General features: G+C 46.9%; 2 protein-coding genes across 3 annotated transcripts; one reads left to right on the top strand and one right to left on the bottom strand.

The window, feature by feature from the left end:
* The first annotated feature begins 1,995 nt into the window (after nt 1-1,995).
* znf410 (zinc finger protein 410) lies at nt 1,996-15,966 on the top strand. Its single transcript, XM_076044743.1, has 12 exons — nt 1,996-2,114; nt 2,425-2,517; nt 2,602-2,653; nt 2,789-2,921; nt 3,443-3,634; nt 4,306-4,527; nt 10,165-10,390; nt 11,139-11,320; nt 12,758-12,847; nt 13,545-13,664; nt 14,409-14,510; nt 14,988-15,966. Exons 3-12 carry the CDS (start codon nt 2,621-2,623, stop codon nt 15,086-15,088), a joined length of 1,401 nt encoding a protein of 466 aa, XP_075900858.1. The 5' UTR covers nt 1,996-2,114; nt 2,425-2,517; nt 2,602-2,620; the 3' UTR covers nt 15,089-15,966.
* Nucleotides 15,173-25,602, bottom strand: entpd5b (ectonucleoside triphosphate diphosphohydrolase 5b). 2 transcript variants are annotated; one of them, XM_076044744.1, is made up of 14 exons: nt 25,518-25,602; nt 24,043-24,287; nt 22,919-22,998; nt 21,107-21,250; nt 19,703-19,778; nt 19,212-19,247; nt 18,800-18,891; nt 18,599-18,681; nt 18,277-18,338; nt 18,088-18,189; nt 17,601-17,744; nt 17,016-17,072; nt 16,780-16,895; nt 15,173-15,879 (listed from the first exon to the last, which is right to left on the bottom strand). In XM_076044744.1, exons 2-14 carry the CDS (start codon nt 24,275-24,277, stop codon nt 15,796-15,798), a joined length of 1,311 nt encoding a protein of 436 aa, XP_075900859.1. In that variant the 5' UTR covers nt 24,278-24,287; nt 25,518-25,602; the 3' UTR covers nt 15,173-15,795. The 2 variants fall into 2 exon arrangements, with proteins under 2 accessions (XP_075900859.1, XP_075900860.1); XM_076044745.1 differs by lacking the exon at nt 25,518-25,602 and having other exon boundaries at nt 22,919-22,995; nt 24,043-24,669.
* Nucleotides 25,603-25,746: the final 144 nt, after the last annotated feature.

Here is a 25,746-nt window from a genome sequence, read left to right as displayed (position 1 = left end):
GTAGCTCATCTGAGGCAAACTGCAAAGGCCTTTCATTGTCTTTTTTTTTTTTAATTTAACGTCGTTGCTGTTGAAAGTTAATTTGTGCGTGCGTCCGCTTGAGCAAAAATATCGGTGCATTGCGCAACAATTCATAACTTATGCACGCGTGGTTTGCTATGCATCTTAAGGAATCACAGAGTCTAGTTTGAGTCCAGTTTGATGTCTGTCGGCCAGTCGTTCATTAAATGACGTCATTGCACTTGGCCGCCGCGATTTGTGTTATCTTAGACTTTTGGTTTGTTGAGCTAAGAGTGTGCGGCGACTGCTCAGTAGGGCCACGCTTAATGGAACACATATCCAAAGACCAGTCAATAATTTTATTTATACACGAACCAACCATACTGTGGGTCATGTTTTTTTTTTTTTTTGTATGTTCACAACAAATGTTTGTGTAATTCGGCGTTGAAAGTTTGAGCCCCCCGCCCCCTGTGTAAGATTTAGCGGCATCTAGTGGTCGTACTGCAAATGAAGAAATGTGTAGGTGTTTACGATGGGGTTTCCATTCGCGGCCATTCAGCTTTCAAACCATCAGTCAGACCGCTCGGCTGAATCATCCAGGTGTCCACCCTGGTATTCTATCGTTGCCTGTCTCCTTGTGTTGCATTTTGTTTGATTATGGCAGCTTTGACAGTCTGCTGTATCAATATGCTTGTTGTGAAACATTATTCAATTTTTTTTTTTCATTTTCATTTTTTTTTTTTTTTTTTTACAAAGCTAAAGCAAACATTTTATCCCCCTTCCTGCCTTTAGAGCGCTTCAGTTATTGCACACTGGGCCTTTTTAAAAAGTAAAAGTGTTTTCATGTCTCCTCACCAAGTGTCGTACTTATACAACGAATCTTAAACAAAAGCTACAACTAAAACATATTTGACAATAATGTCATGGTCTGTTTTCAACACTACTGTTGTTACTTCTGTGGTTGCAGTCTGCAAGAACATCTTGCGCACATGACGGCTACAGCAGCAGCCGCGTTGTGTCCAACCTCTGAGTCCTTGATAAAGGCCTTATCAAGACACTGGCTGGGCATGTTCAGTTTAAACTCGACAACAAATGTCTTACATGTGCAAATCCCAATCAGTCCACCATCAAGTAGAAATGTTGACTGTAGTTCATGAAAAAAAAATGGTTTAATGGATATTTAAAAGGATGGTACTGAACCAAATGAAATGGTTTTTTATTATTATTATTTTTATACTTATTTAATAATTCTTGTTTTTCATTTGTTCCATATTTTTTGTCGCTGAATCATTCTAAGGTTAGGACCCAGCGGGACCCAGTGTAATGTGACATGCCGCCGTCATGTGACTCTCCACGTTAATCGATTACATCACATTTCTCGTCGTCTTACATTAAATTCACATGGATTGTATTGTGACGCTTCTGTGATATCAATCAAACATCAGTGAACTGTGAACTTTTTTTGCAATTTGTTTTGGGGCTTTTTTTTTTTTGTTTGGACATTTTAAAGTTTGACTAAATGTTTGCGTAATAAATGTCATTCCAAAGAATTTGTACTTGTTCTGTGTGATGTCATTTGAGTCATTTTAAGAGAGAAGCGTGACTTCCAGCGTGTCGAATTGGTGCTTAAATTACAGAAGCACATTGCTGTCACACTAGAAAAAAGGAGATTTTATTATTATTATTATTATTATTATTATTATTATTATTATTATTATTATTATTATTGTTAGTGTTATTGTTATTACTATTATTATCATCATCATTATTATCATCATTATTATTATTATTAGTAGTAGTAGTAGTAGTAGTATTGTGGCGGCATTGCTTCTCTATATTACATACACGGCCAATATTTTTTGTGACTTATATTGAATATAATTAATTCAGGGGGCACCGATTACGCATTTTAAATTTGGGCAGTTTGTGTCGCTCCAATACCATACTTTACCACAAGATGGCATCCAACTACACAGTATCCTGCCACACAGAACCCGGAAGTGTGTTAGGATTGTCCATTCGGAGACTCCGTAGCGCAAACCTCCCTACTACTGTTTTGGTTTGGGGGTCACTTATCCACTTGTTTCGCCGTTAAGAACAGTCCCACTGAAGAGGTAAATACATAAACGGAGTGTGTCCGAATGTTTTAATACATCTATTAAAAAGGAAAACGTTACCGACAGCGAGCAGGCGGTCGTGTTTTAGTCGCAACCATCCTGTAGCTCCGGTGGCTAGTTTGTCAACTGCTAATCCTGCTAGCTAAGTTGAAAACGCAGTCCGTCATTGGTCTGTTTTGGCTTCGCACTGACCCGGGTCATTTTCATCTTTACCCTGATAGAAAAGGCGGCTGTAAAGGTCGCATAATTCGCGAGTCTTCTACTTGGTCTTCGGTAATGTGTCGCCTTGGCCGTTTGTTTACTACAGATTGCTTCGCGGTGTGTTACTCCAAGATGCCCCACAACAGCCGCGTCTTATGACCGCGCGGGACTTGGCGTAAATTAGAAGGTCTACTTTGAGGTGGGTATTGTGTCCATTTAAACATGTAGATATTTGCACTAAAGTTGCAATTCTCTCTGTGATGGATGACTGTTGCTCCTGCAGGTGCTGCACAGGGTGACCCATGCTTTCTGATGAGCTGGACTCCAAACCCGAGGTCTGTCTTTGCCATCTCTCTTTTTTTTTCTTCTTTTTTTTTCTTGTTTACTGTTGATGTTGTTCTTGTCGTCTGAGTGCACTTGCACTTGCACTGGACACCCATATTGTTTTTCCTCCCCTCCCTCCTCCGCAGCTGCTGGTGCAGTTTGTGCAGAACGCCTCCATCCCGCTGGTGCAGGGTCTGGAGGACTCGGACTCCAAACACTCCTGTTTGCCGCTGCTGGCTCCCGCCGAGAGCTCGTTGTGCAGCCCGCTGGAGCTCACAGGTGCCTGGCTGTTCACCTCCAAACTGGTGTTGCGGTACTCGAGATTGGTCTTGGTCTCAAGACCACCTTTTTAAGGATCTCGGACTCGCGATTTTTGATCCAGACCGGTCAAGACTCAGCCGACAGATAATAATGGAAAAGAATCCAGCTGCTGCTGTTTTACACTCTGTGACACCCCGAGTGACACACCCCCTGAATCATAGTTAATTAATGTGCAAAGCAGCAACATGTAAAAAGAAAACGATTCACAATTTTTTATTGAGGGGTATTTTTCTATTTCAGCATTTAAACCCAAATGTGTTCATTTTGCTACATGTTTTGACATTTTACTTTTGTTAGAAGAAAAGTGCTATATAAATAAAGTTTGATTTGATTTGATAAATGAGTGTACTCATCTCACACACTTCAACTCAGCGCCTTCTTGCTGCATCCGCACCTCTTATGCCATCATTACAGGAGATCCTTCAGTATTGACTCATGTCTGTTTGTCCCCACCCCCACCCTCCCACACCCTCTCTCAGATGGAGGCCTCAGCCACGACCAAGAGGGTTCTCACTCCCTGTCGGAGTTCAGCGCCGTGTCGGAGCGCAGCCCCCTGGGGGGCGTCCACGCACACGCTCACCACCCGCGGGCCTCTCCCAGCCCCCCCGCCATCCTGCACGACCTGCAGCAGTCCGACAGCTCCTCCTACGTCCTTTTGAACCTCGCCAAAGGTAAACGCGCGCTTGTTTTTATTTAAGCACACAAATTTTATATATGGCTGATCGTTAGCGGCCGGTTTGACGCTCACCGTAACTCCTCTGTTGGATCGGTCAGTTAAGGTCATCCAAGCCCAAACTTGTGTCTGAACTTTATTTCTTCTGCGATTCATTTTTATTCTTCACCTGCACGAAATGAAGCGACGCGTTTTCACTGAGAAAGAGGCGGGGCAAAAAGTCGGGAGAGAGAATCTTTGGCAGCCTCGTGTTCTCGGTTCAGCAGCCTCCCTTTGCTGTGAGAGCCGAAAGATTAATTTTGCGCTGTCGACGTGCACCTTTTGTGCGCTCTGACTCGGTGAGCAGTGTGAAAGATAGCAGACTTTTTTTTCTTTGAGGGTGGATGGGATGAATTTCTGTCTCGCGCTACATTGAATTCCGTTCCTGAGAAATGGGCTGTTTTTCTCCGTCGACACTTTTTTCTGTACCTACCAGCCTGCACCCTCCTCTACCCCCGCCCCCACCCCACGACCACCCCATCCTGCCAGAATGAAGCCATAATGTTAAAATCAAATGTGCTGAGCACAATAGATGGGGGGGAAAGGGGCCATGAAATTCAAATGCTGCAGGATAACGCACCTCATTTCTTTGTTTTATCGTCATTTCTTTTTTTCACTTCACCCCCGCAGGCATCACGGCCTCCTCCGACTCGCTCATCTTCGCTGCAGATGGCGCCGGCGAGGGCGACGACGAGGGCGTCTCGTCGGGGGACTACGGCATGGACGGCAGCGCCCCCTGGTACCTGCGGGTGCAGGAGCTGGCGCACGACAGCCTGATCGCGGCCACGCGGGCGCAGATTGCCAGGGACGCCAAAGCCAACCAGGACGCCCGGGCCACCGGCGTCAGCAACGGTAAGGCGGCTCCGCCCCCTTCACACAAATTTGACCGTAGGTGTGCCTGTGAGTGCGAATAGTTTGTCTTTGTTTGTCTCTATTCCATTACTCCTAGAATTGCACAAAACTTAAATCTCGCAATTATGAGGAACAAAATGTGGGTCCTGAGACTCCACCAGTTGAGAAGCAGTGCTGTGGATGGTGCAGGGGTCACCAACACGGTGCCGGCGAGCCCCCCCCAAGGACCACATGAGTCGCCCGCAGGCCTGTTCTAAAAATAGCCCAACTCATTGTGCTGCATCTGAAATTCAGTTTCATCCAACCTTGTTGAGTCGTTGTTAACGACTATTGAGAACTCATTAACGTGACCATTGTCTTCACATAGATCTGCATCATTAATAATCATATATAGCTCCAGGCTAACTGGGAAAATGTGTTATTTCTGGGGAGAGTAGCAAACTGGTTGCCCTTCGCATGACTCAGTAGCCATGAAGTAGCTCTCAGGTGCTAAAAGGGCGGTGGCCGCTGCTATAGAGCCATTTCACAACCGAGATAAAGCCCAAGGAAGAAAGAAAAAAATGAAACCTGTGAAGCGGCAACCAGCAGCTTTTATTGAGGAAGCATCAGCTGATCTACTTTCAGGCCGCGATCAAAGGCAGAGAGGCGAGAATCGAAGTCGGCGGAGATGAAAAACGCTGTGTAATCGGCACCGACTGGAAACTCCGTTCCGGCGCTTCGCATCACAAGTCTCTCAATCAAAGTGGATTTGTTGGTCTGCCTGCCCTTCTGTCAGCGCTGGGGGGGGGCCAGGAGGGGGGAGTAGAGGGTTACGAGCACCGTGGCCGCCTCGGAAGATGGACGGATAGATGGATTAGCGCACGGCCCTGGACAGGAAGACAGGAAGGGAAACAGGCCCATCAGAAGCGCACAGCTACAGGGCCCGGGCTGTTCCAGTTTTCTGATGTTTGTTTTGCGTCGCGGTCCCTAGCGGAGCAACGCTGCGTGATTCATCATAAAAAAAAGAAAAAGAAAAGACTCTCTAGTTCTCTGGAAAACAAGGGCGTTCATAGACAGGCTGGAGACTCAGATTATTGTTAGAAGACCACTCATAAAAGAGAGTTTAATCCTTCAGAAATAAATGCAGAAGCAAATAGAATAGAATAGACAGAATACTTTACTGTCTGTCCCAGATGGTGGCAGAAATTCTTCTTCGACAGGGCTCACAAACGCATTCACATATTCCCGTCAAGACACGTTTACACGAGGAAACGAATAAATACATCAATACAAAAAAAGTGCACGCCTTTCGGCTTAGCTCCTCCCTCACCCGACAGATCAGTACAGCGGCCGCATCACCCCATATTTGGCGTGGGCGCTTCTTGAGGGATCCTGATGAACCTGCAAGTGACCCGATGTCTCTAGGACAAAGTTGACTTTTGACCCCATAGACTTGCATGGCATTAGGGTTAGCGATAAGGCTGGAATTAGGGTTAGGGTTAGGGTTATACTGGAATTAGGGTTAGGGTTTCGGGGTTCCTCATGGGCTAGAAGCCCCAAATTTGGCGTGGGCGCTTCTTGAGGGATCCTGATGAACCTGCAAGTGGTCCCATGTCTCTAGGACAAAGTTGACTTTTGACCCCATAGACTTGCATGGCATTAGGGTTAGCGATAAGGCTGGAATTAGGGTTAGGGTTAGCTGGAATTAGGGTTAGGGTTTCGGGGTTCCTCATGGGCTAGAAGCCCCAAATTTGGCGTGGGCGCTTCTTGAGGGATCCTGATGAACCTGCAAGTGGTCCCATTTCTCTAGGACAAAGTTGACTTTTGACCCCATAGACTTGCATGGCATTAGGGTGAGCGATAAGGCTGGAATTAGGGTTAGGGTTAGGGTTAGCTGGAATTAGGGTTAGGGTTTCGGGGTTCCTCATGGGCTAGAAGCCCCAAATTTGGCGTGGGCGCTTCTTGAGGGATCCTGATGAACCTGCAAGTGGTCCCATGTCTCTAGGACAAAGTTGACTTTTGACCCCATAGACTTGCATGGCATTAGGGTTAGCGATAAGGCTGGAATTAGGGTTAGGGTTAGCTGGAATTAGGGTTAGGGTTTCGGGGTTCCTCATGGGCTAGAAGCCCCAAATTTGGCGTGGGCGCTTCTTGAGGGATCCTGATGAACCTGCAAGTGGTCCCATTTCTCTAGGACAAAGTTGACTTTTGACCCCATAGACTTGCATGGCATTAGGGTGAGCGATAAGGCTGGAATTAGGGTTAGGGTTAGGGTTAGCTGGAATTAGGGTTAGGGTTTCGGGGTTCCTCATGGGCTAGAAGCCCCAAATTTGGCGTGGGCGCTTCTTGAGGGATCCTGATGAACCTGCAAGTGGTCCCATGTCTCTAGGACAAAGTTGACTTTTGACCAAATAGACTTGCATGGAATTAGGGTTAGCGATAAGGCTGGAATTAGGGTTAGGGTTAGCTGGAATTAGGGTTAGGGTTTCGGGGTTCCTCATGGGCTAGAAGCCCCAAATTTGGCGTGGGCGCTTCTTGAGGGATCCTGATGAACCTGCAAGTGGTCCCATGTCTCTAGGACAAAGTTGACTTTTGACCAAATAGACTTGCATGGAATTAGGGTTAGCGATAAGGCTGGAATTAGGGTTAGGGTTAGGGTTAGCTGGAATTAGGGTTAGGGTTTCGGGGTTCCTCATGGGCTAGAAGCCCCAAATTTGGCGTGGGCGCTTCTTGAGGGATCCTGATGAACCTGCAAGTGACCCCATGTCTCTAGGACAAAGTTGACTTTTGACCCCATAGACTTGCATGGCATTAGGGTTAGCGATAAGGCTGGAATTAGGGTTAGGGTTAGGGTTAGCTGGAATTAGGGTTAGGGTTTCGGGGTTCCTCATGGGCTAGAAGCCCCAAATTTGGCGTGGGCGCTTCTTGAGGGATCCTGATGAACCTGCAAGTGACCCCATGTCTCTAGGACAAAGTTGACTTTTGACCCCATAGACTTGCATGGCATTAGGGTTAGCGATAAGGCTGGAATTAGGGTTAGGGTTAGGGTTAGCTGGAATTAGGGTTAGGGTTTCGGGGTTCCTCATGGGCTAGAAGCCCCAAATTTGGCGTGGGCGCTTCTTGAGGGATCCTGATGAACCTGCAAGTGACCCCATGCCTCTAGGACAAAGTTGACTTTTGACCCCATAGACTTGCATGGCATTAGGGTTAGCGATAAGGCTGGAATTAGGGTTAGGGTTAGGGTTAGCTGGAATTAGGGTTAGGGTTTTGGGGTTCCTCATGGGCTAGAAGCCCCAAATTTGGCGTGGGCGCTTCTTGAGGGATCCTGATGAATCTGCAATTGACCCCATGTCTCTAGGACAAAGTTGACTTTTGACCCCATAGACTTGCATGGCATTAGGGTTAGCGATAAGGCTGGAATTAGGGTTAGGGTTAGGGTTAGCTGGAATTAGGGTTAGGGTTTCGGGGTTCCTCATGGGCTAGAAGCCTCAAATTTGGCGTGGGCGCTTCTTGAGGGATCCCGATGAACCTGCAAGTGACCCCATGTTTCTCGGACAAAGTTGACTTTTGACCCCATAGACTTGCATGGAATTAGGGTTACTATTAAGGCTGGATTTAGGGTTAGGGTTACGCTTAAGGCTGAAATTAGGATCAACTACTCCAAAGTTGACAACTTTGCCATTGGTAGTCCCCCCCCCAAAAGGCCAAAAATGATTTCCCGTGAAATATGTCAACTGATTATAAAAGTAGAGCTCCCAGGCTTTACAACGATATTTCACATGTCCATTTCTCCTGTATAATTTTGGAAGAAAATCCACCTCAACATAGACATAATGATTCGCTGAATTTTATATGTTAACAGTGTTGGGATAAGCGCGGCCATCTAGCGGTCAAATTGCCGATTTTTTTTTTAAAGGTGGAATCGAAACCTAAGAAGCACCGGGGCGAATTTGGTGCCAACTTCAGCGTCGTTGTTTTGGACGAGTCGTCTCGCCACATTCGCTCCGCCGCCGTGATCACAAGCAGCAGCCATCAGCTCCGAGTCGGAAAAATAAATCTTCTTAATATTTCCCCTCCCCCAAAAAAACTTCTGCGCCGTCATGTTGAAGCCCCTTCAACGTCGGCGCCTCCAGTTGCCAAAATAATGTGTCGGCCCGTCTCGCTCAGCTAGCCAGCTAGCGGCCAGCCGTGCCATAATCCCCTCCCTTCGCTCTCGGCACCGCCCCGATTTAATCAGCCATCAGAGGAAGCGGGGCCAGACGCTCTCCCCCCGCTCCCTCCCTGCCTCCCCCTAACTCCCCTCCACGGGCCGTCCGCTCAGGTGGAGGTGGGAGCCTCGGCAGCGTCTCTGATCTTTGGACTCAGTCTGAGCTGAAGCGCAGGAGGAGGCCGGAGGTTTAAAGAAACTGACAGTGATGTTGAAGTGTGAGCTCCACTTTTTTCAGATGCTTCTTCTGCAGCCCAGACTGCCGCAGCAGCAGCAGCAGCGCTGTGTGATCATAAACCCCAAACACTCTCGAAAACAGCACGTTTAGCCCCCTGTTTGCGGCCTCCTGCTATCACAGATGCTTTGATGGAGCTTGATGCAACAGTCTGGTAGCAGTAAAGCAGCCTCGGTCGTAGCCAGGGTTTTTCTTCCCTCGGCCCTCTTCCACTGTGTGCACCGTAAACACGGTGTCAAGTGGTTTGTGTGTGGATTGTGACATTTGTGCACACGCATGAAGTGTTTTGACACAAGAGATAAGAATCCCAGTTCCTTTTTCAGTCAGCCATCGGCTCAACTCAGCCCAAGAGCTTTTCATTTTTACTGCAGGTCACAGTCGTCCTGTCAGCCGGTTTAAAAGCCTCTTATTTTTGTATTGCGGCCTATGGGGAAAATGCTTTTGTCGGGCCCATGGGATTTTTTTTTTGCTGCAGTACCTCGAGTGGCCACTGGGGAAAAATCAATGCGCCACCATATTTCCAGTCCGGTACCCAGTTCTTACAATGCATCCATGCTCCAGACAGAGTGTCGCCAGGCAAAAGATACAAACCTTATCTGAGCTACCGGACGCTTTACCCAATCTGTTCCGGTTAGCGTGACCCCAGTTTACGACACATATCGCTCAGCCTGACCTAATTTGGGCGCGGATCGCCACGTAACCTGCGCACACCGAGGCAAACAGGAAATGTCCAGTTGTCGCCGGTCACATGGTTCAACAATCATTTCCCCACCACAGCTTCTCTCGTGTTGCTTTCCTGGAAAAACTCCGACGCGGTTTCGGAAAGTCGGAATGTGTTCCGCCGCGGTGGGAGCTGACTGAGCTCCGCCCAGAGTGATGTCCGACCCCCCCCCCGCTGAGACACCTTTAGCGGCTGTCGGCTAATAGGTGCACGGCCGCCCAGCAAGCGCCTCCCCCCCCCCCGAAGCTAAATTGGCCCGGTTTAAGACGTGGAGCGCGGGCAGCCTGAGCCGGCGGGACGGCGCTGATTGCATTCAGCTGCAGGCTGGTTTTTCCGCTGGCTGATCAGCGACTCTCGGCCCGACCCGGTGATTAGCCTGCAACGCAGCCGGGGGGCTCCAGGGGCCGCCGAGCCGTCTGGTTCGCCTCTCAATTGTTTTTCTTTTCTTTTTTTTTCAGCACTAACTCTCTCACTCTCTCGCTGCCGGTTGCCTAGGTGAACACACACACGGCCAGTTGATGGAGGGGGGGGGGGCGCCCTCGCCGCCGCCACTGCCGCTGCTGCCCACGCCAACGCTGCCGCTGCCGCCGCCGTCGCCATCGTCGACGACGGCTCGCAGCAGCCGCCCGCTGGCCAAGCAGATCCTGCGCTGCTCCTTCGAGGGCTGCTGCCGCACGTTCACGTGGCCGGCTCACCTCAAGTATCACCTCAAGACGCACAGGTAACGCTTGTAACCAGCAACATCCTGGCTCCCCAGCATGCCAAAGATGTCTCTGCTGGAAGTCTGATCAGAATTCTGCAGTCGCGGCACGACTTCTGAGTCTTAATTGCACACAAAAGCTCATTGACTGTTGTTTGATTTGAAGGAAACGCCATGGAAAAAGGCCCCTAATTCAGGCACGGGCAAGCTAAAAAGACAAATCACCATTAAATGTAATGATAATGCAAATGACTCCGAGGTGTTTTGCCTTGGAAGACATCAGCCTAAGTACTGAGGGGAAAATCTGTCTCGCAGCTTTTTAAATTCTCTCTGTGGTGCTTATTACAGTCAGCTGGATGGATGTTTTCCACCTCCGAGCGTGACATACTCTGTTTGTTGGCTGCTTTGTCATCGACCCGTGGGGGGAAAAACCCCCCACAGAAAAACATTGCAAATAAACCCAGAACAATCTGTTGCTGACGGGCTTTCTCTTTCGGTTCATTTTTTTATTTTTCATCCTGGTGTCGCATCATCACTTGATTATGAATCAAAAAAAAACAACACGCTACGGTGGATAAACAGCATATTTAGCACTCTGTTTACAACCTCCCACTAAAACAGGTGGGTTTTTTTACACCTTCCACTTGTTTGGAACGGGAGGGGGAAAAAAAAAACCAATGCGGGTTTTTCTCATTTCTGCAGCAAAGTTCAAAGTAGTTTGTGCAGCGACGGCTGTGAACGGCTCACTGACATCTCGCCTCTCGGGCAGGAACGACCGGATGTTCCGGTGCGGCGCCGAGGGCTGCGGCAAGAGCTTCTACGTGCTGCAGCGGCTGCAGGTTCACATGAGGACCCACAACGGCGAGAAGCCCTTCATCTGCACTGAGAAGAACTGCGGCAAGAAGTTCACCACGGCGGGGAACCTGAAGAACCATGGGAGGATACACACAGGTGGGCCACGACTCCAGGAATCGGCTCCACAGCTCGATTCAGCAAAAAAAAAAAAAAATGGTCAAATTTCGAGCCGTCACTGATTTGAACAAGATGACGGGAGAGGCCGACAGCCTTCCTAAAACTAACACAGAAATAGAAGAAAACATTTTTCTGCAGCCAGCTCTTGGCGAGCAACACAAGCCGGTCAACATTGTCGCTTCGTCCTCATGTGTTCTGTGATGACGTTTGACGTGGTTGCATAAATTTGTTGTCCTCGCGGTGCAGCGATGAAGCCAAAACACTGAACTAAACACTGTGCACAAAACGTTCTTTCGACTTTCGTCATCTTCTCTGAAACCAAAAAACTTCCCAACCGCGGAATGTGGTCCCGATAAGAGCACCAGTGGTGGGTGATTTTGTTCTCACCATGGACTCTTGATGCCTTGTCCTTGGAAATTCCTTTTGTTGGCTGTTCGGTTATTTCTTTTAAAGCATTCCACGCATTCACGTTGTCGGTATACCAAAGAGGATTAGGGCCAAAAGAAGAAAAAAAATATTACAGGAAGGAGATTTTTTTTTTTTAAGGTTCCATTTCGAATTTTAAATTGAAATTTCGTGAACAAAGTCGAATGGACATTTCAACTTTATTTTCAAATTTTCATTTTAAATCTCGAAATTTCAACTTTATTTTGGAAATTTCGACTTTATTCTCGAAATTTAAATTTTATTCATGAAATTTCAACTTTATTCTCGAAATGGAAACTACGATGCTTTTCACACAGTAGGTACTTTTTCCCACCTGCTACCTGATTTGCTGTTCTTCACCATGTGGTGCATTGTTGTATTGTCCTTTGCCTTCGAGTGAGAAAATTGGGAGCGCTTGTTTTCTTTGCAGCTGTCGTCCCGGATGAAAATGTTGCGGGAGACATTAGCAGCCCTTATTTTCTTGCAGCTGAAAAAATGTGACAGAATCGACAATGTTGTAGAAATGAGATCACTGTCAGGCGGAATTTTTTTCAACAATAAATCGTGGATTTTAAGACTTCCACCAAGTTTCACGTCAGATCAGCACCGTGACCCCATGCATACATGCAGCTCCTGGGTCGACGGTTCAGACGCATTTTGTAGCCCAGCCTCATTTTGTTTTTTGTTTTTTTGCCCCTTCAACGTCTCAACGCCAGAAACTGCAGCTTGTGCTCGTGTTATCCACTTAGTCAGATAAAAAGAGAAAGAGATGAGATTCTTTCCAAGCATCGGCGTCAAAGTGGGTCAGCCGTCACCGTCGGGCTGCGCCAACAAAGGAGACGAGTCGCTCCGCTTTTTATTTTAATGTCTCTTAAATCAATTTCAACATATTCTGCAATAATTACTTCTCGGCGCTAAGTCCTTCCATTGTGGTGCTGAACAATATGTCTGTGTCTTTGTGTGTGTGTGTGTGTGTGTGGCCACTTCCAGGAGAGAAGCCTTTCCTGTGCGAGGCAGATGGCTGTGGGCGATCCTTCGCCGAGTATTCCAGTCTGCGGAAACACATGCTGGTGCATTCTGGTGAGTGGGAACCCAGTGCTGCAGCTGCATTGCTCACTCAGCTGAGCCTCCTTTTCATTTTCATTTTTCGGGCAACTCCTTCTCCTCAGGGTGGTATGAAAGAGGATTAGGGCCAGAAGAAGAAAAGAAATTACTGGAGATTTTTTTGAAATTTCCATTTTGAGTTTTAAGCTGAAATTTTGTGAATGAAGTCGAAGTAAACAAGGAAAGTGGTCCTCCACTAGGGCTTGTGCACAGAGCCTTTATTAACTTTAGTCTCAACATTTCGACTTTATTTACGTTAACTTTAATCTCGAAATTGTGACTTTATTCCCAGAATTTCAATTTCATATATGACATTTTAACTTTCTTTGCAAAATTTCCACTTAATTCTTGAAATTTCGACTTTATTCTCAAAATGTTATTCTTGAAATTTTGACTTTTTACACAAAATCTCAACTTTTATTCACAAATTTTTGACTTTTTACACAAAATTTCAACTTTATTCTCGAAATGGAAAAAAACATTTTCTTAACACATTTTTTTCTCTGCTTGTGGCCCTAATTCTCTGCCGTTGGGCGGTGACGGGGATTAGTGCGCCGCAGATTTCCTTTTATATGGCGATTTTGCCTTGCCTAGTGATGCTTCCTCTATCAGTTCCGAGGGGAATTACATGATGGATGCTGCATCTCTCCATCTGTCTGTCTTTCCCCTGCAGGCGAGAAGCCTCACCACTGCGGGATCTGTGGGAAGACCTTCTCCCAATCCGGCAGCCGCAACGTCCACATGAGGAAGAGGCACGGGGACGATGGGCTCGGTGGAGAAAGCAGAGAAACAGGTCTACTCCTCTTTGTCCTCCTCCTCTTTCTCCTCATCTTCTTCTTTTCCTTTATCCGCCTTCAGCAACATCACAGTGCCGTCGGTGGTTCTGCTAATCTTCTCTTTACGTGGCTGCGAGTGGCGGCCCGCCTGTTTGAAAAATGCGCAGGCCTGGTGTGAGTTACTTTTAGGAATACTTCCTGAATAATTAAGAGCCTCGGCTGCTTGAAAAATTTATCGTTCCAGTTTTTTCTTCTTCTTCTTTTTTCTGTCTTCGGGGTAAGTGGCTGAATTGTTTCAGAGAGCACGCGTCTTGGAAAACAGCTGAGGCAGGGAAATGAAGGGTTTGGGTGCGTTTTTTTCTTGTCATGCAATTGGGTCGGGTTGGAAAGTTCAGGATCGCATCTCACAAACCTCACTAATTATTGAGATGAATGAGAATGAATGTGCTTCTATGGGACGTTGAGCCCCTGCAGAGGAAAAGTGCTTCACATAGCAACATATGGATTGATTATGGCCAATAATCCAAAAGCATTTCCTTGGCTTTTGGTGGGAAAAACATGAGATGGGACAGCGACCCCTGTGGTCCCTCTCGTCTCCACTGTGTTGCTCTGAGTCAGATTTGGGCAAATCTAAGTGATGACTTTTTTCCGTTTTTTTTTTTTCTTCTTTTTTATATTATAAGCTACCATAGGGAAGTCCTTCCTGTGAGTTTTGGGCAAACCAAAGGAATGACCTTCTGCGACTCTGTTTGCTCTCACAGGAGAGGCGCTGACCCACAGCAGCCTGCTGGAGGCCGACGGCGACAACATGACCACGTCGGTGGAGCCCATGAACCTTCATCACGCCATGCTGAGATCCCAAGGTAACCAACTTCCTGACACCTTTGTCACAGTAGCTACGTTTCTGTGTGTGTTGTGCAAAATAGAAGCAATATTTTTAAAACTTTGACAAAGTACAATTGCGATTTTCAGGTGTTTCCATTGAATGGTGCGAAACGCATAAGAGGTAGTTCTCGTAAAATCTCGTCCTTTTTACGTTTTTGGCTATTTCCACTTGAAGCGAACTGGTCACGTGACCCGTACGTCACGTCCGTCGACGTGTAAATGCAACAAAAGTGTTTCCACGACACTTTTGCAATATAGGTCTATATGGATATGTCTGAAAAACCACCTCATGAGAGCATAAAAACCTTTTAGTGATATTTGGGAGATTTTTCAAAGTTTAGCTGTTTCCATTGCCAATTTTTTATCGCGATATTTAGGTTTTGCACAATTCTAAGGGCAACGGACGCGCAGCTATTGACAGTGCTTCATCCGGTCGTGTTCTTCACCTCCCGCAGGCTCCACGGACTCGGTGGTCGTCCTCTCGCAGCCTCACCAGCTGGTGGCGCTGACGTCAGAAGGCCACGCCTATGGAGAGGACGTGGTGACGCTGCTGTAGCCCGGCGCGGCCACAGCGCCACCTGGTCGCATTTCGGTTCAAGCAGCATCGCAGTGGACTTTGAAATATTGACGAGTCGACCACAGACTGCTTCCAGCGATCAACACTGTTTTTTTATTTTAGGTTCAAAACTGCAAAAACAAACATTTTTTTCCAAAGACATGCTGAAATGGGTTGAAAGTTGTTGAGTTGCGAAAGGCTGTGATGTGAGACACCGGTGTGAACAGTTTGAAATGCAGTGATGACATTCTCTGACAAAAAAAAATTGCATAAATTATATATTTTAAGAGTTGAGTCAGTTTGTACCAAACACGTAACGTCCTCACTGCTACTAACAGTTGCAGATTCCACATTGTACATCCTAAATATATTTAGTTGAGTTTTTTGTGACGTCACTTTGGGGCTGAAACACACTTTCTGGAAAGTGGAGCGAGGCAAAAGAAATAAAGGATGGATTTTACCCATTTTTGGGGAACAAATGTTACAGTAACACGCTGGTAAAGTGAATTTTGCACACTATCACCCTTAATATTATTATTATGCACCCACATGCAACCGCAGCACTCCACCACTTCATTGCTTCATCCTGGGGTAAAGAGCTCAAATTTTCTTCTAAACATTTCAATTATTTAAAGACTTGGGAGGGGAGGGGTTCGCTCTTTGAGGTCAGCTGACCCTAACGACTTCAGACCATGATGCTTTGCTCCTCAGTGTATCCTCAGGTGGTGGAAGAAGTCCAACGCGGCGCCCAAAGCCCAGCTCGACTCCACGTTGTCCACTTTCTTGGTCAGCTAGGAGGGAGAATAAGAACACAAGAACACCAAATTCAATATGTTTTTTTTCTGTATGAAAATACTATTAAAAAAGTCTCAAACATTTAGATGAATTTTGACTGTGTTTTTTTTTTTTTTGGCCAACATGCCATGATCCTCTCTGAAACTCAGGCAGGTTGAAAGATGGCTGAGCTCGTTTGCTACTGTGATTTTCAACTTCAAGGTTTGATTATTTTAGTATTATTATTTATTTTATTTTTTTTTTTTTTTTCAGACGTGAAGATTTTGCACCAAATCACTCCGTTTTATGCTAAGCTGTGATAGCACAATGGTTTCTGGGATTTTTGGGCAGATTAAAGAATTCTTTTGTCCCAGTCTGAAAATTGACAAAAAACGACATAATATAAATAGTATGTCGGGGGTTTTTTTGTTTTGTTTTTCTTCTCATTTTCAGACATGTTGAGATTTTGCACTGAACCGCTCCATCTCATGTTAAACTTTGATAGGACGGACATTTTGGTGAGACTTTGGCTGATTAAAGTATTTTTTTGAAATATTTTAGTCCTAGATGGTGAGTAGTCCTAGAATTCCTCACAATCTGAGTCCAAAAAAATCAAATATTTTGACCCAGACATGGCCCCGTCACAGGCATCAGCAGGGGTCGGCGGGCGTTGAGAGGGAGCCTCTTGATCGCTGCTTGCAGCTTTAATTTGTTTTTTTTTTAGTTGTATTTTTATGCCCTGAAGCATGTCAATGTTTTTAATCATATTCAGCAGACGTTCATCTTTCACTCCGAGTTTAGAGCTAATGACTCAGAACACTGAGGGCACTAAACTTTAAATGAGCTGTCAAAAACAAAACAAAACCACCCTCCTCCTAATCCGTCTCTCATTATTGTGCTGCGTGACGAGACATCACCTGCAGCGCCGTGCTCTCCTTGAAGCCAAAGCCGTCCTTGAGCAGGCAGGTGATGTAGGTCAGGTCCATGCACAGGAAGGGGCTGCTGGGCGGCGACTTGGACATCTTGTTGCACACTGCGGCACACAGGAGAAAGAGGCTCGGTGATGGCTCGGGGTCGACGAGGGGTCAGAGGTCAAGCAGCCCCGGGGTACCGCGGAGATGTGCGTCACAGTAACGCCCACGTCCCGGCTCACCTTCTTTGGCTCTCCTCTTGAAGTCTCGCACCGCCAGCGTCCACTCCTGCGCCCCGTCTGCTGAGGGAGCCGCAGTTTTCAAACGCTTTATTGAAGCAGAGGTGTCAAAAGCATTTTGCATTCTGTGCTTCAGTGAAAGTACACAAACGGCATATAGTTCAAATGGCTCCACTGCAAACAACAACTACGATAAACGACTGGAATTTGTGGAAAAGTAACAAGCATGTTTTCCCGATGCGAGGAGCAGAAAGTCCACATATTTGTGAATAGATGTAGGGAGTAAAAGTAAAAGAAAGTTTTCAGTACTGTAACAAGGTATTTGTACTTTGGTACTTTCCAATGCTAATAATAGTGCTGCTGCCTGTGCAGTTTTGGGGCTGGCAGAGGAGGAGCTGTTTTCTCCAGCAGCAGCAGCAGCAGCAGCAGCAGCTACAACAGCAGCAGCTCCAGTCGGCCTAATCTAGTGAGACAGATGACTCACGGCGTCCTGCCGCACTGTCTCACGCAGGAACGGGAGGAGGGATTTGATCCAGTCGGAGGTGTGTAATTATGTCAGGGGTGGCGAGTGTGTGAGTGTTTACTCACCGATAAGGCCGGCATCCACCGCTCTGTCATAGTAATAGGAGAACGCATAGAAGACGCTGTCGCCTTTGAGGCCGAGGGGCTGATGAATAATCCCTTTCACCACCTTAAGCACCTCCTGATAACAGGCCTTGTATCCAGTGGTACCTGCGCACGGAGACGGGCAGCGGTGAAAAAATAAATAAAGAAACGCTGCTGCTCAGCATCTCGACGCCATGCATAATTCAGCAGAGTACGTCTGGATTGGGGATGCACCTATACCACTTTTTTTTTTTTACAAAACGAGCAGAGTACGAGGACACATTATAGTGTCATTAATGTGTAATTACACATAATTAAAAAGCTTAACTGGCCGCATATGGCCCCCGGGCCGAAGTTTGACAAGTTTCACTGCAGTACAAAGACACATTTCACAAAACTGTCATATATATATACATATAACACTGGTATCGGTGTAGACGCACTGAAGTTGAATGACAAGAACTCCTACCGTTGGGGTCGCCGCTCACTTGATAGGTCAGACCCCCGAAGCTCCACTTGTCCCGGAATTTCTTTGGCAGGCAGGAACTTTTGAAAACCATCCACTCCAAAGCTGCAGGAGCCGAAACACAACCGAGCCACCATTAACTCTGGACGGCCTGCGAGAGACACTGCTCCCCCACGCAGCGCTGCTCCGTACCTTCTGCTCTCAGCGCTCCCAGCGCGGCCAGCCGGGCTGCCATCAGTCCATTGCCGAGGTAGCTGGAAGGAGGGTCAGAAATAAATTGATTCACTTCATAGGAGGACACAATATATCATGGGATATGGAGAAAAAAAGTGCTTTAAAATGAAAAAGAATAAAAGCAGCTACAACAAAATATGTCTTCGAAGCCTGACGGTATTTTGCTTTGCGAATTGCATGAGTAGGTGTTTCCAAACATATGACTGGTGGTGTGTAAACTAAGTCAATGAAAAGTAGGAATACTTTATTGCTTTGTTTAATTTTTTTTTTAATTTTTTACCTGTAAGTGTACAACTCAAATGTTGTGTTGAAGATGTCAAATCTGGTGACGTAATCAGCAACTGGGACTCTCACAAGAGTTTCCTACAGTGGACACAAACAGATGAGACTTAGTCACGGTCAAAAAAAAAAAAAAAAAAAGCTCCACAGACTTGGTCAGAAGAAAAACAGGAAGTGGAGTGAACATTAAAAACCAGCGGACCTTGAGCTTGGGCAGAAATGTGATCTGCGTGGATCCTCCTCCCAGGTCCAGGATCCCCACCGTCTTCTTAGTTTGCGCTTTCCTCAGGTGACCTGAGCAACGTTTTGCAGTTTAATCCAGCAGCCATTACGGAGAAAAAAAGCAAACTGCCGTGGCTTTGGTTGAAGTCTTTTAAAAGTGCTTTTCTGAAGAACAACTCAATCCAAACGTAAGAAGAAAAACCCCCTCAAACACTGAACTCTGTGAAGATCTAAGCTTTAAAGCAACACAAGCCAAAAGCTGTGCAATGTGCACATGCAAGTGCGTGTGTTGGAAGCAAACTCCGTCAGGTAAAGCTGGATACGGAGCAGCCCGGCTCAGGAAGCTCGTCGTCGTGATAACAAGCGGAATTATTCAGTTTTTCCAAACTCACCTGTCAGAAAATTGACAGATACCCAAGCCAGGATTCCTGCAGCCAGAGAGATTTACCAAGCAAAAAAACAGAAAATATTCATTTCAGGCTCAATTTAGAAAAACAAAAAACATGTTGACAAATGACTCAGAGGTTACGTCACATATGTGCACATGCAAAAACATGTGCTGCCATATGTGCATGCGTGAGGAGGGAAAAAACAAGAGTCAAAGTGCTGACAAATTACACGGTGACACCGGAGGGCAAAAACATATTTTCACCCAAAGTAATTACAGCCTCGTGTGGTCACGTCGGGGGGTAGGGGTGGGGGAGAGGGGGTGGCGGGGGAGAACTGAGTGTCATCATAAAAAAAATGAATTGGACGGCGGCGCTAATCTGCTGCAGTTTACGCAGTAAACAACAACGCAGCGGCGGCGGCGGCAAACTGAAAGTCTGAAAGTAGGCCAGATGGATCTTTGATGCCACCTACAAAGCCAAGATGTAGATGTTACCTTCTTTTGTGCCATTCATTATGCTGACACCGTCATCTGGGACCAGAAATGGAGACTCTTCAAACACGCGTTGAACCTGCGCAGAGGAGAAGAAAAGCAGGGGAGAAGATTAGAGGAGGAGGAGGTGGAGGAGGTAGTGGAGGAGGAAGAGGAGGAGAGGAAAAGCAGGGGAGAAGATTAGGAGGAGGAGGAGGTGGAGGAGGTAGTGGAGGAAGAAGAGGAGGAGAAGAAAAGCAGGGGAGAAGATTAGGAGGAGAAGGAGGAGAGAGAGGAGGAGGAGGGAGAGGAAAGGGAGGAGGAGGGGGGAAGGTGGAGGAGGAAGTGGAGGAGAGAGGAGGAGGAGGGAGAGGAAGAGGAGGAGGGAGAGGAGGAGGAGGAGGGAGAGAGAGGGAGAGGAAGAGGAGGAGAGGAGGAAGACGAAGACGAAGAGGAGGACGAGGAGAGAGAGGAGGAGGAGGAGGAGGAGGAGGGAGAGGGAGAGGAAGAGGAGGAGGAGGGGGGACGGTGGAGGAGGAAGTGGAGGAGAGAGGAGGAGGAGGGGGGAAGGTGGAGGAGAGAGGAGGGAAGGTGGAGGAGGAGGGAGAGGAGGAGGCGGAGGAAAAGGAGGAAGAAGATGGGGTGGTGGAGGAAGAGGAGGAGGTGGAGAAGGGAAAGGAGGAGGGGGACGTGGAAGAGGAGATGAAGGAGAAGGGGGAAGAGGAGGAGGAGGGGGAGGAGGAAGAGGAAGGGGAAGAGGAGGAGGAGGAGGAGGAGGAGGAGGGGGAAGTGGATGAGGAGGAGTAGGCGAGAGGCGCACAAATCATAGAGAAAGGAGTGAGATTGAGGAAGATGGAGGGCGAGCAGGAAAGTGGCCCCTGATGTTCTCTACTGTCGCTGAGGCTCATTCAGGGCTGAACTCCACTCGAAGGGATTAATTAATTCCCTCGGGAGCAGCTTAATAAAGTATCACTTATCTGCTGAGGTGCCCCAGAACCATCCATTACCATCTAATCCCCCCCCCCTCCACCACCACCACCACCACCACCACCACCACCCTTTTGGTGGCGCGACCCTTTCACACTGCCGCTCTGATAACGGAGCAGTGTGCACTGCACTGTCACTGCGCCACCTGATGAAAGTCTCCCAGTGTTCCTGGACCGGCTTCCCCCGAGCTGCACAGGATGAGCTTCACACTCAAAGAACCCGTTCTGTGCTCATAACCAGATAAGGAAACAGCAGATAGCAGCTTCCAGCTGAAACTGAGAGAAGGGGGGGGGGGCAATGACTGTTCTATGATAGCCAATCATCAAATGAGGTGAAAGAGCTCAACATGTCTGAAATTTGTTACATTTTCTTTCACAATTTAGAAACTGAGAAACAGAAACGTCTGAGTTGCACTTCCAGCAGAGAGTCAAATGGAAGCACCTGGTCCAGGAGAGCCTGGGCTTTCTCGGCAGGAAGCAGCCGGAGTCCAGCTGTGGCTCGGAGCACCACCGGGGTTCTCTTCCACTGCAGACGAGGCACCGCTTGCTTGGCAACCTTCAGCAGCATCCACACCGTGTGTCCAGCCTTTAGGGGGGTGGGGGGGGGGTGGGGGGGGAGGGGGGGGAGAGAAAGGAGTCAGAAGAAACATTCAGGGATCTAAGATAGATAGATAGACAGGCAGGTAGATAGATACATAGATAGACAGATAGACAGATAGATAGACAGATAGACAGATAGACAGATAGATAGAAAGACAGATAGAAAGACAGATAGATAGATATAGATAGACAGATAGATAGAAAGACAGATAGAAAGACAGATAGAAAGACAGATAGATAGATAGACAGATAGCTAGCTAAATAGCTAGACAACATGTATAAACAGAAGGATGCCACAGTGCGACAAAACATTAACAGATTGCCAGTGCCCTACAGGAGGAGGTCCAGGTTGAGCTACTGTGCTAGTGTGAGCCAGAGGCGACCCAGGCCGCTCAAAAGGGGTGGGGTGGGGAGGGGGAGGGGCTGCTGACTCGGCAAAACAACAGCGACGGTGGATTACGCGCTTTGATTCACCGTAATGCAAATTACACATTTGCAACTTGACCTTCTGCGGGCGAAGCGGCAATTATGTCTGCTGCAGTCTGCTGAACGTCCGACCGAGGCTCCCCGCGCAAGCACGAGCAGCCGAGAGGAAAACTTCACGCTCGGCTTTGTGCGTCACGTCCCGCAGCGGCGATGTCATCCAAGCCGCCTTGTGAAGTTCGCCTTAAACTAATTCATTTAGATGTTTTTCCGTGATAATTAAATAAATGAATGAGGAAATAAGCTGCATAAATAAATGAATAAATGATGCAGTCCATGCCGTCCAAGACAGTTTGCAGCTGTGAGCCCCCCCCCACCACCACCCCCACCTCCGAACATTAAGCTGGAGTTACAACAAACCCCCTTCAACTGTCAAGACGCTTTTAATTCAGAAAATATAAAAATAAAGCGCTCATTTTTTTTTGTGCTTTCTTGCACATTGGCTGCATTTCATCACGCGAGATGTTAAGTATAATATCCTGCACATTGCCCTGCCAAAATCAGACAGCCTTCACGTTACGCAACCCAACCAATCAGGGTCCTTATAGCGGCAACAGGAGTGGGAAGCAGAAGCCGACCCAGCGCTTGTTCCATCAGTCAATTGGCCAGAATTTTTAATAGGGGGGGAAATACAAAGAGCAGCACTGAAGGCTTTTATCGTTGGAAAATATGCTTTCACCTGTGCTCCACGTGGGCCTTGACCTCCCAGGACAGACGTCACTAACAAACACAAATGAGGTCCTTGGCTTCCTCGGCTTACTTTCAATGAGTGTGTGAATGTGGATCCCTGCGGAAGGCAGCTACTGGCAAGGAGTAATGAGTGGGATTTGCAGCTCAATGTAACACATTTAACTAGAAAGATGAATTCACTACTTTTTTTTTTTTTTTTTTAAATCTAGGCGTGAGATAAAGTTAATGCAATTGCTTGTGGTGGCAAATAAAAAGAGCATTACCAGGAGACGGCGAGCTCAGACCCCACCTACTGTAGGTGACTGAGTTGGAACCATTCCAGAGATATTTAGGATGGAAGAATTGATCTTCCAACTAAAAGTCCAACGAGACAAGTTTGACCAAATCTGGAAGTTATCGGATTTTATTTACTGCTGAACTGTGCAATTTGCTTGTCTGTTTTAAATACAGATACAATTTCAAAAAAGAAAGATGAATTCACCATTTCAGGAGAGTCTGCATAGGCCGACAATCCAGGTTTCACCGAGTGGAACATCTCGTTGTCCAGAACTGGCAGCTCTGCTGTGGAAAGAAGAGGAAGAAGAAAAAGAAGAAGAAGAAGAAAAAAAACATCAAGTGCCCGCCCACGACAAACACGCAGCAGCTATTAAAAGCATTAGTGAGGCCAAATCTTCTTAGCGTACATATTCAGGGGGGGACAAAATCCCCTTACTTACGATGAAGCATGTTGACTTGAATCTGTCTAAATAGGATTATGACTCGGAGAAAGTTAATAAAAAAAGAAAAAAAGAACCGAGTGTGACCTCTGTGCCCTGGAGTGAAAACACACAGTGGGGGAGTCTGCACAAGCAACTGGCAGCGAGGAAATGGGCTTAGAAATCATTTTAGAAGGGGTCTACGGCTGCTTGTTATCACTGTTGCTCTGCAAAGTGAGAGTCTCTCCGAGGTCGCGGGGCTGCCAGCATGAGGACACTGCGACGCAGGGCCGTCAAACTCCAACACACAGCGGAGCCAACATGGAAAGCTTGGACAAAGTCGCAGGCGGACGTTGATATTCATTGACAAAATCTTCCTCCGGATAGAACAGTGAACCTTTTCATATGTTTGACCCAAACAAGTTCTGCTTCAACCTGAATGTGGAACAAGCAAAGCTCAACGCTGTACGATCAATAAGTTCATATTGCACACATGCAAAATTGAATTAAAAATTTATAATCAAAATAAATAAAAATGTAAACAAAAGGATGAAGCCAGTTGAAGGTTCCATACATGAGACAGTGGTGAGTTCTGAATTAAGACAAACCTGCACTGTGAGTTATTGGGAATCTTGCGGGGATTGAGGACAGAATCAGCAGTGTTTCGGTAGACAGCATCAGCATAATCGACTGAATTGAACTCAACTGACTTGACATGAAAAACACTTGACAGATCGGTGAAGAGAAGCCAGTAAAGCCATTAATTCTTTTACAAATATAACCAATACGTAGTTTGTTAGAAGGTGAGCTCGGGCTCCAACCAAAGCCCGAGGTATGTAAACACATTGGTTTTCCGACATGTCAACAGGACAAAAGAGAGATTAGAAGAAAAGCGTGAGGTGCGGCTCACCCGAGTCAGCGTGGATGAAGGTGTAGACGTGGATGCGCGTGCCGGTGCTGCCCGCGTCAAACATCACGCCGTAGAAGATGCGGCTGTGGTTGGCCGGCCGGCTCAGGCTGGGGAGAACCCCCCCGGTGCCGCCCACCAAACCCAGGAGAGGGTGGCCTGGCTCGGCCCGGCTCGGCCCGGCCAGCAGGGTCAGGAGGAGCAGGAGGAGACCACGCAGCCGGGCGGAGAGCACCATGGTCGCCGCTCTGGAGGATCAGCGTGAACAAAATGACTGTTGTGCGTTGTCACCCGGCGGAGTGACAAAACAAGAGGAGAGTTGCCGAGCAAGCAGTTAGAGCTCCAGCTGTGGCCACGCCCCATCACCGCCACCCAAGCAGCCCAATCAGAGGGACGACCACGACCACGACCTCTCCACCTGCAGGAACAACCCCGCTGACGGACGGTTCGGAGATCTACGCCTGAAGATGCTGAAAATAGTTCCTTTCATCTCCCGCAATGTTTTGCACCACGTCCACATAGCATCCTAGAACTGAAAATAAAAAGCAACTCAATCCGTGGGAAAAGGATTAAAGGCTTTTACAAGGACGTGGATCTGTACAGATTCTTTAACGCTTGTTATTTTTATATTAAAAAAAAAAGAGAGAGAAAGAAATAATATTATGTACAATAATAATAGCTCCAAACCCGTGTGTAATTGTATTATAAGACTGGGGAGGGGGGGGGGAATAGAGTTGTCTCATGTGCTGCAGTGTGACGTCTGGAGAAATATAAACCACACCTCGTTCCTGGAAGTCTCCAATTCACTGTCACCATTTCAGTATTTGTATTGCTAATGTCAATGAGAGACTCCAAGGCCAAAGAAATTTAGCTGTAATATAAGATATGATTTCAAACAGCAGTAAATAGCAGTAATACTATCAAATGCAGTGCAAAAAAATCAAATAAAAACTATCAAATGCAGTGCTTAAATTGAAGTATTATTACTCTTGGGCAGCTGATGACTCAGAGACGCCACAGTAGACTTAAGTATTCCGACATGTTCAAGTGTAGTATCTGAAACATTACATATGTTAAGAGTCTTTGTATAACGGCTGCTGCCTGAAAAAACACCACACAAGCACAAAGCAAACTCGCCGGCGGCCAAAGTCACGTGACTTGCAGAGTTTGCGTCACGTCACCCTCGGCGTGAGTGACAGCGACAGCTAAAGACGTGAATTTCTGTAAACTTTGCAAATGATAAATAAAGTTTTGAGGGAAGAAAAAGAAAAGAAAAGCTAATGATATCACGACACAGCCATGAATAGCTCGCATGAATGCTACATAGGCGACAACTAGCTAGCTAGCCAGCCGGTGAAGTTTGGCAGACGGTAACTCAGCCCAAACGTCGACGAAACAACGAATAGAATCTTTAAGTCACCATTGGTAGAACTATTCATTGACCCAATAATACACGTACTCTAATATACTGTGCTCACCATGTTGCACCACTCCCAGCTCGCCTACTATCGTGTGCTGTTGTGCTCGCACGGCTGACTTCGTGTGACGTCATCACAACACGCTGCCGAAAGTGTGCCAAAAAAGTGCATCATCGGAGAATATTGGATGGTAGTCATTTGAACACATTTAGAATATTAACAAACTAGATTTAGAAAAGTTAGAAAATTTAACGTTTTTTTTTTTTAAGTTCTCAAGACATTGTTTTCA

This window comes from Nelusetta ayraudi, unplaced genomic scaffold, assembly GCF_046127955.1.
Source record: "Nelusetta ayraudi isolate G7.1 ecotype Tasmania unplaced genomic scaffold, CSIRO-AGI_Nayr_v1 ptg000082l, whole genome shotgun sequence".
NCBI classification, from domain to species: domain Eukaryota; kingdom Metazoa; phylum Chordata; class Actinopteri; order Tetraodontiformes; family Monacanthidae; genus Nelusetta; species Nelusetta ayraudi.
The sequence above is the reverse complement of the archived record's forward strand: the minus strand, read 5'-3'. Positions and strand labels throughout refer to the sequence as shown.

Excerpts from the sequence above, each read along its gene's own strand:
- znf410 (XM_076044743.1), top strand. The coding sequence starts at position 2,621 with ATGCTTTCTGATGAGCTGGACTCCAAACCCGAG. Across the intron at positions 3,635-4,305 it reads CCTTTTGAACCTCGCCAAAG|GCATCACGGCCTCCTCCGAC; the intron begins GTAAACGCGCGC and ends TCACCCCCGCAG. Across the intron at positions 11,321-12,757 it reads CCATGGGAGGATACACACAG|GAGAGAAGCCTTTCCTGTGC; the intron begins GTGGGCCACGAC and ends GGCCACTTCCAG.
- entpd5b (XM_076044744.1), bottom strand. The coding sequence starts at position 24,277 with ATGGTGCTCTCCGCCCGGCTGCGTGGTCTCCTCCTGCTCCTCCTGACC. Across the intron at positions 19,248-19,702 it reads AATGAATGGCACAAAAGAAG|GAATCCTGGCTTGGGTATCT; the intron begins GTAACATCTACA and ends CTCTGGCTGCAG. Across the intron at positions 17,745-18,087 it reads AGTGAGCGGCGACCCCAACG|GTACCACTGGATACAAGGCC; the intron begins GTAGGAGTTCTT and ends CTCCGTGCGCAG.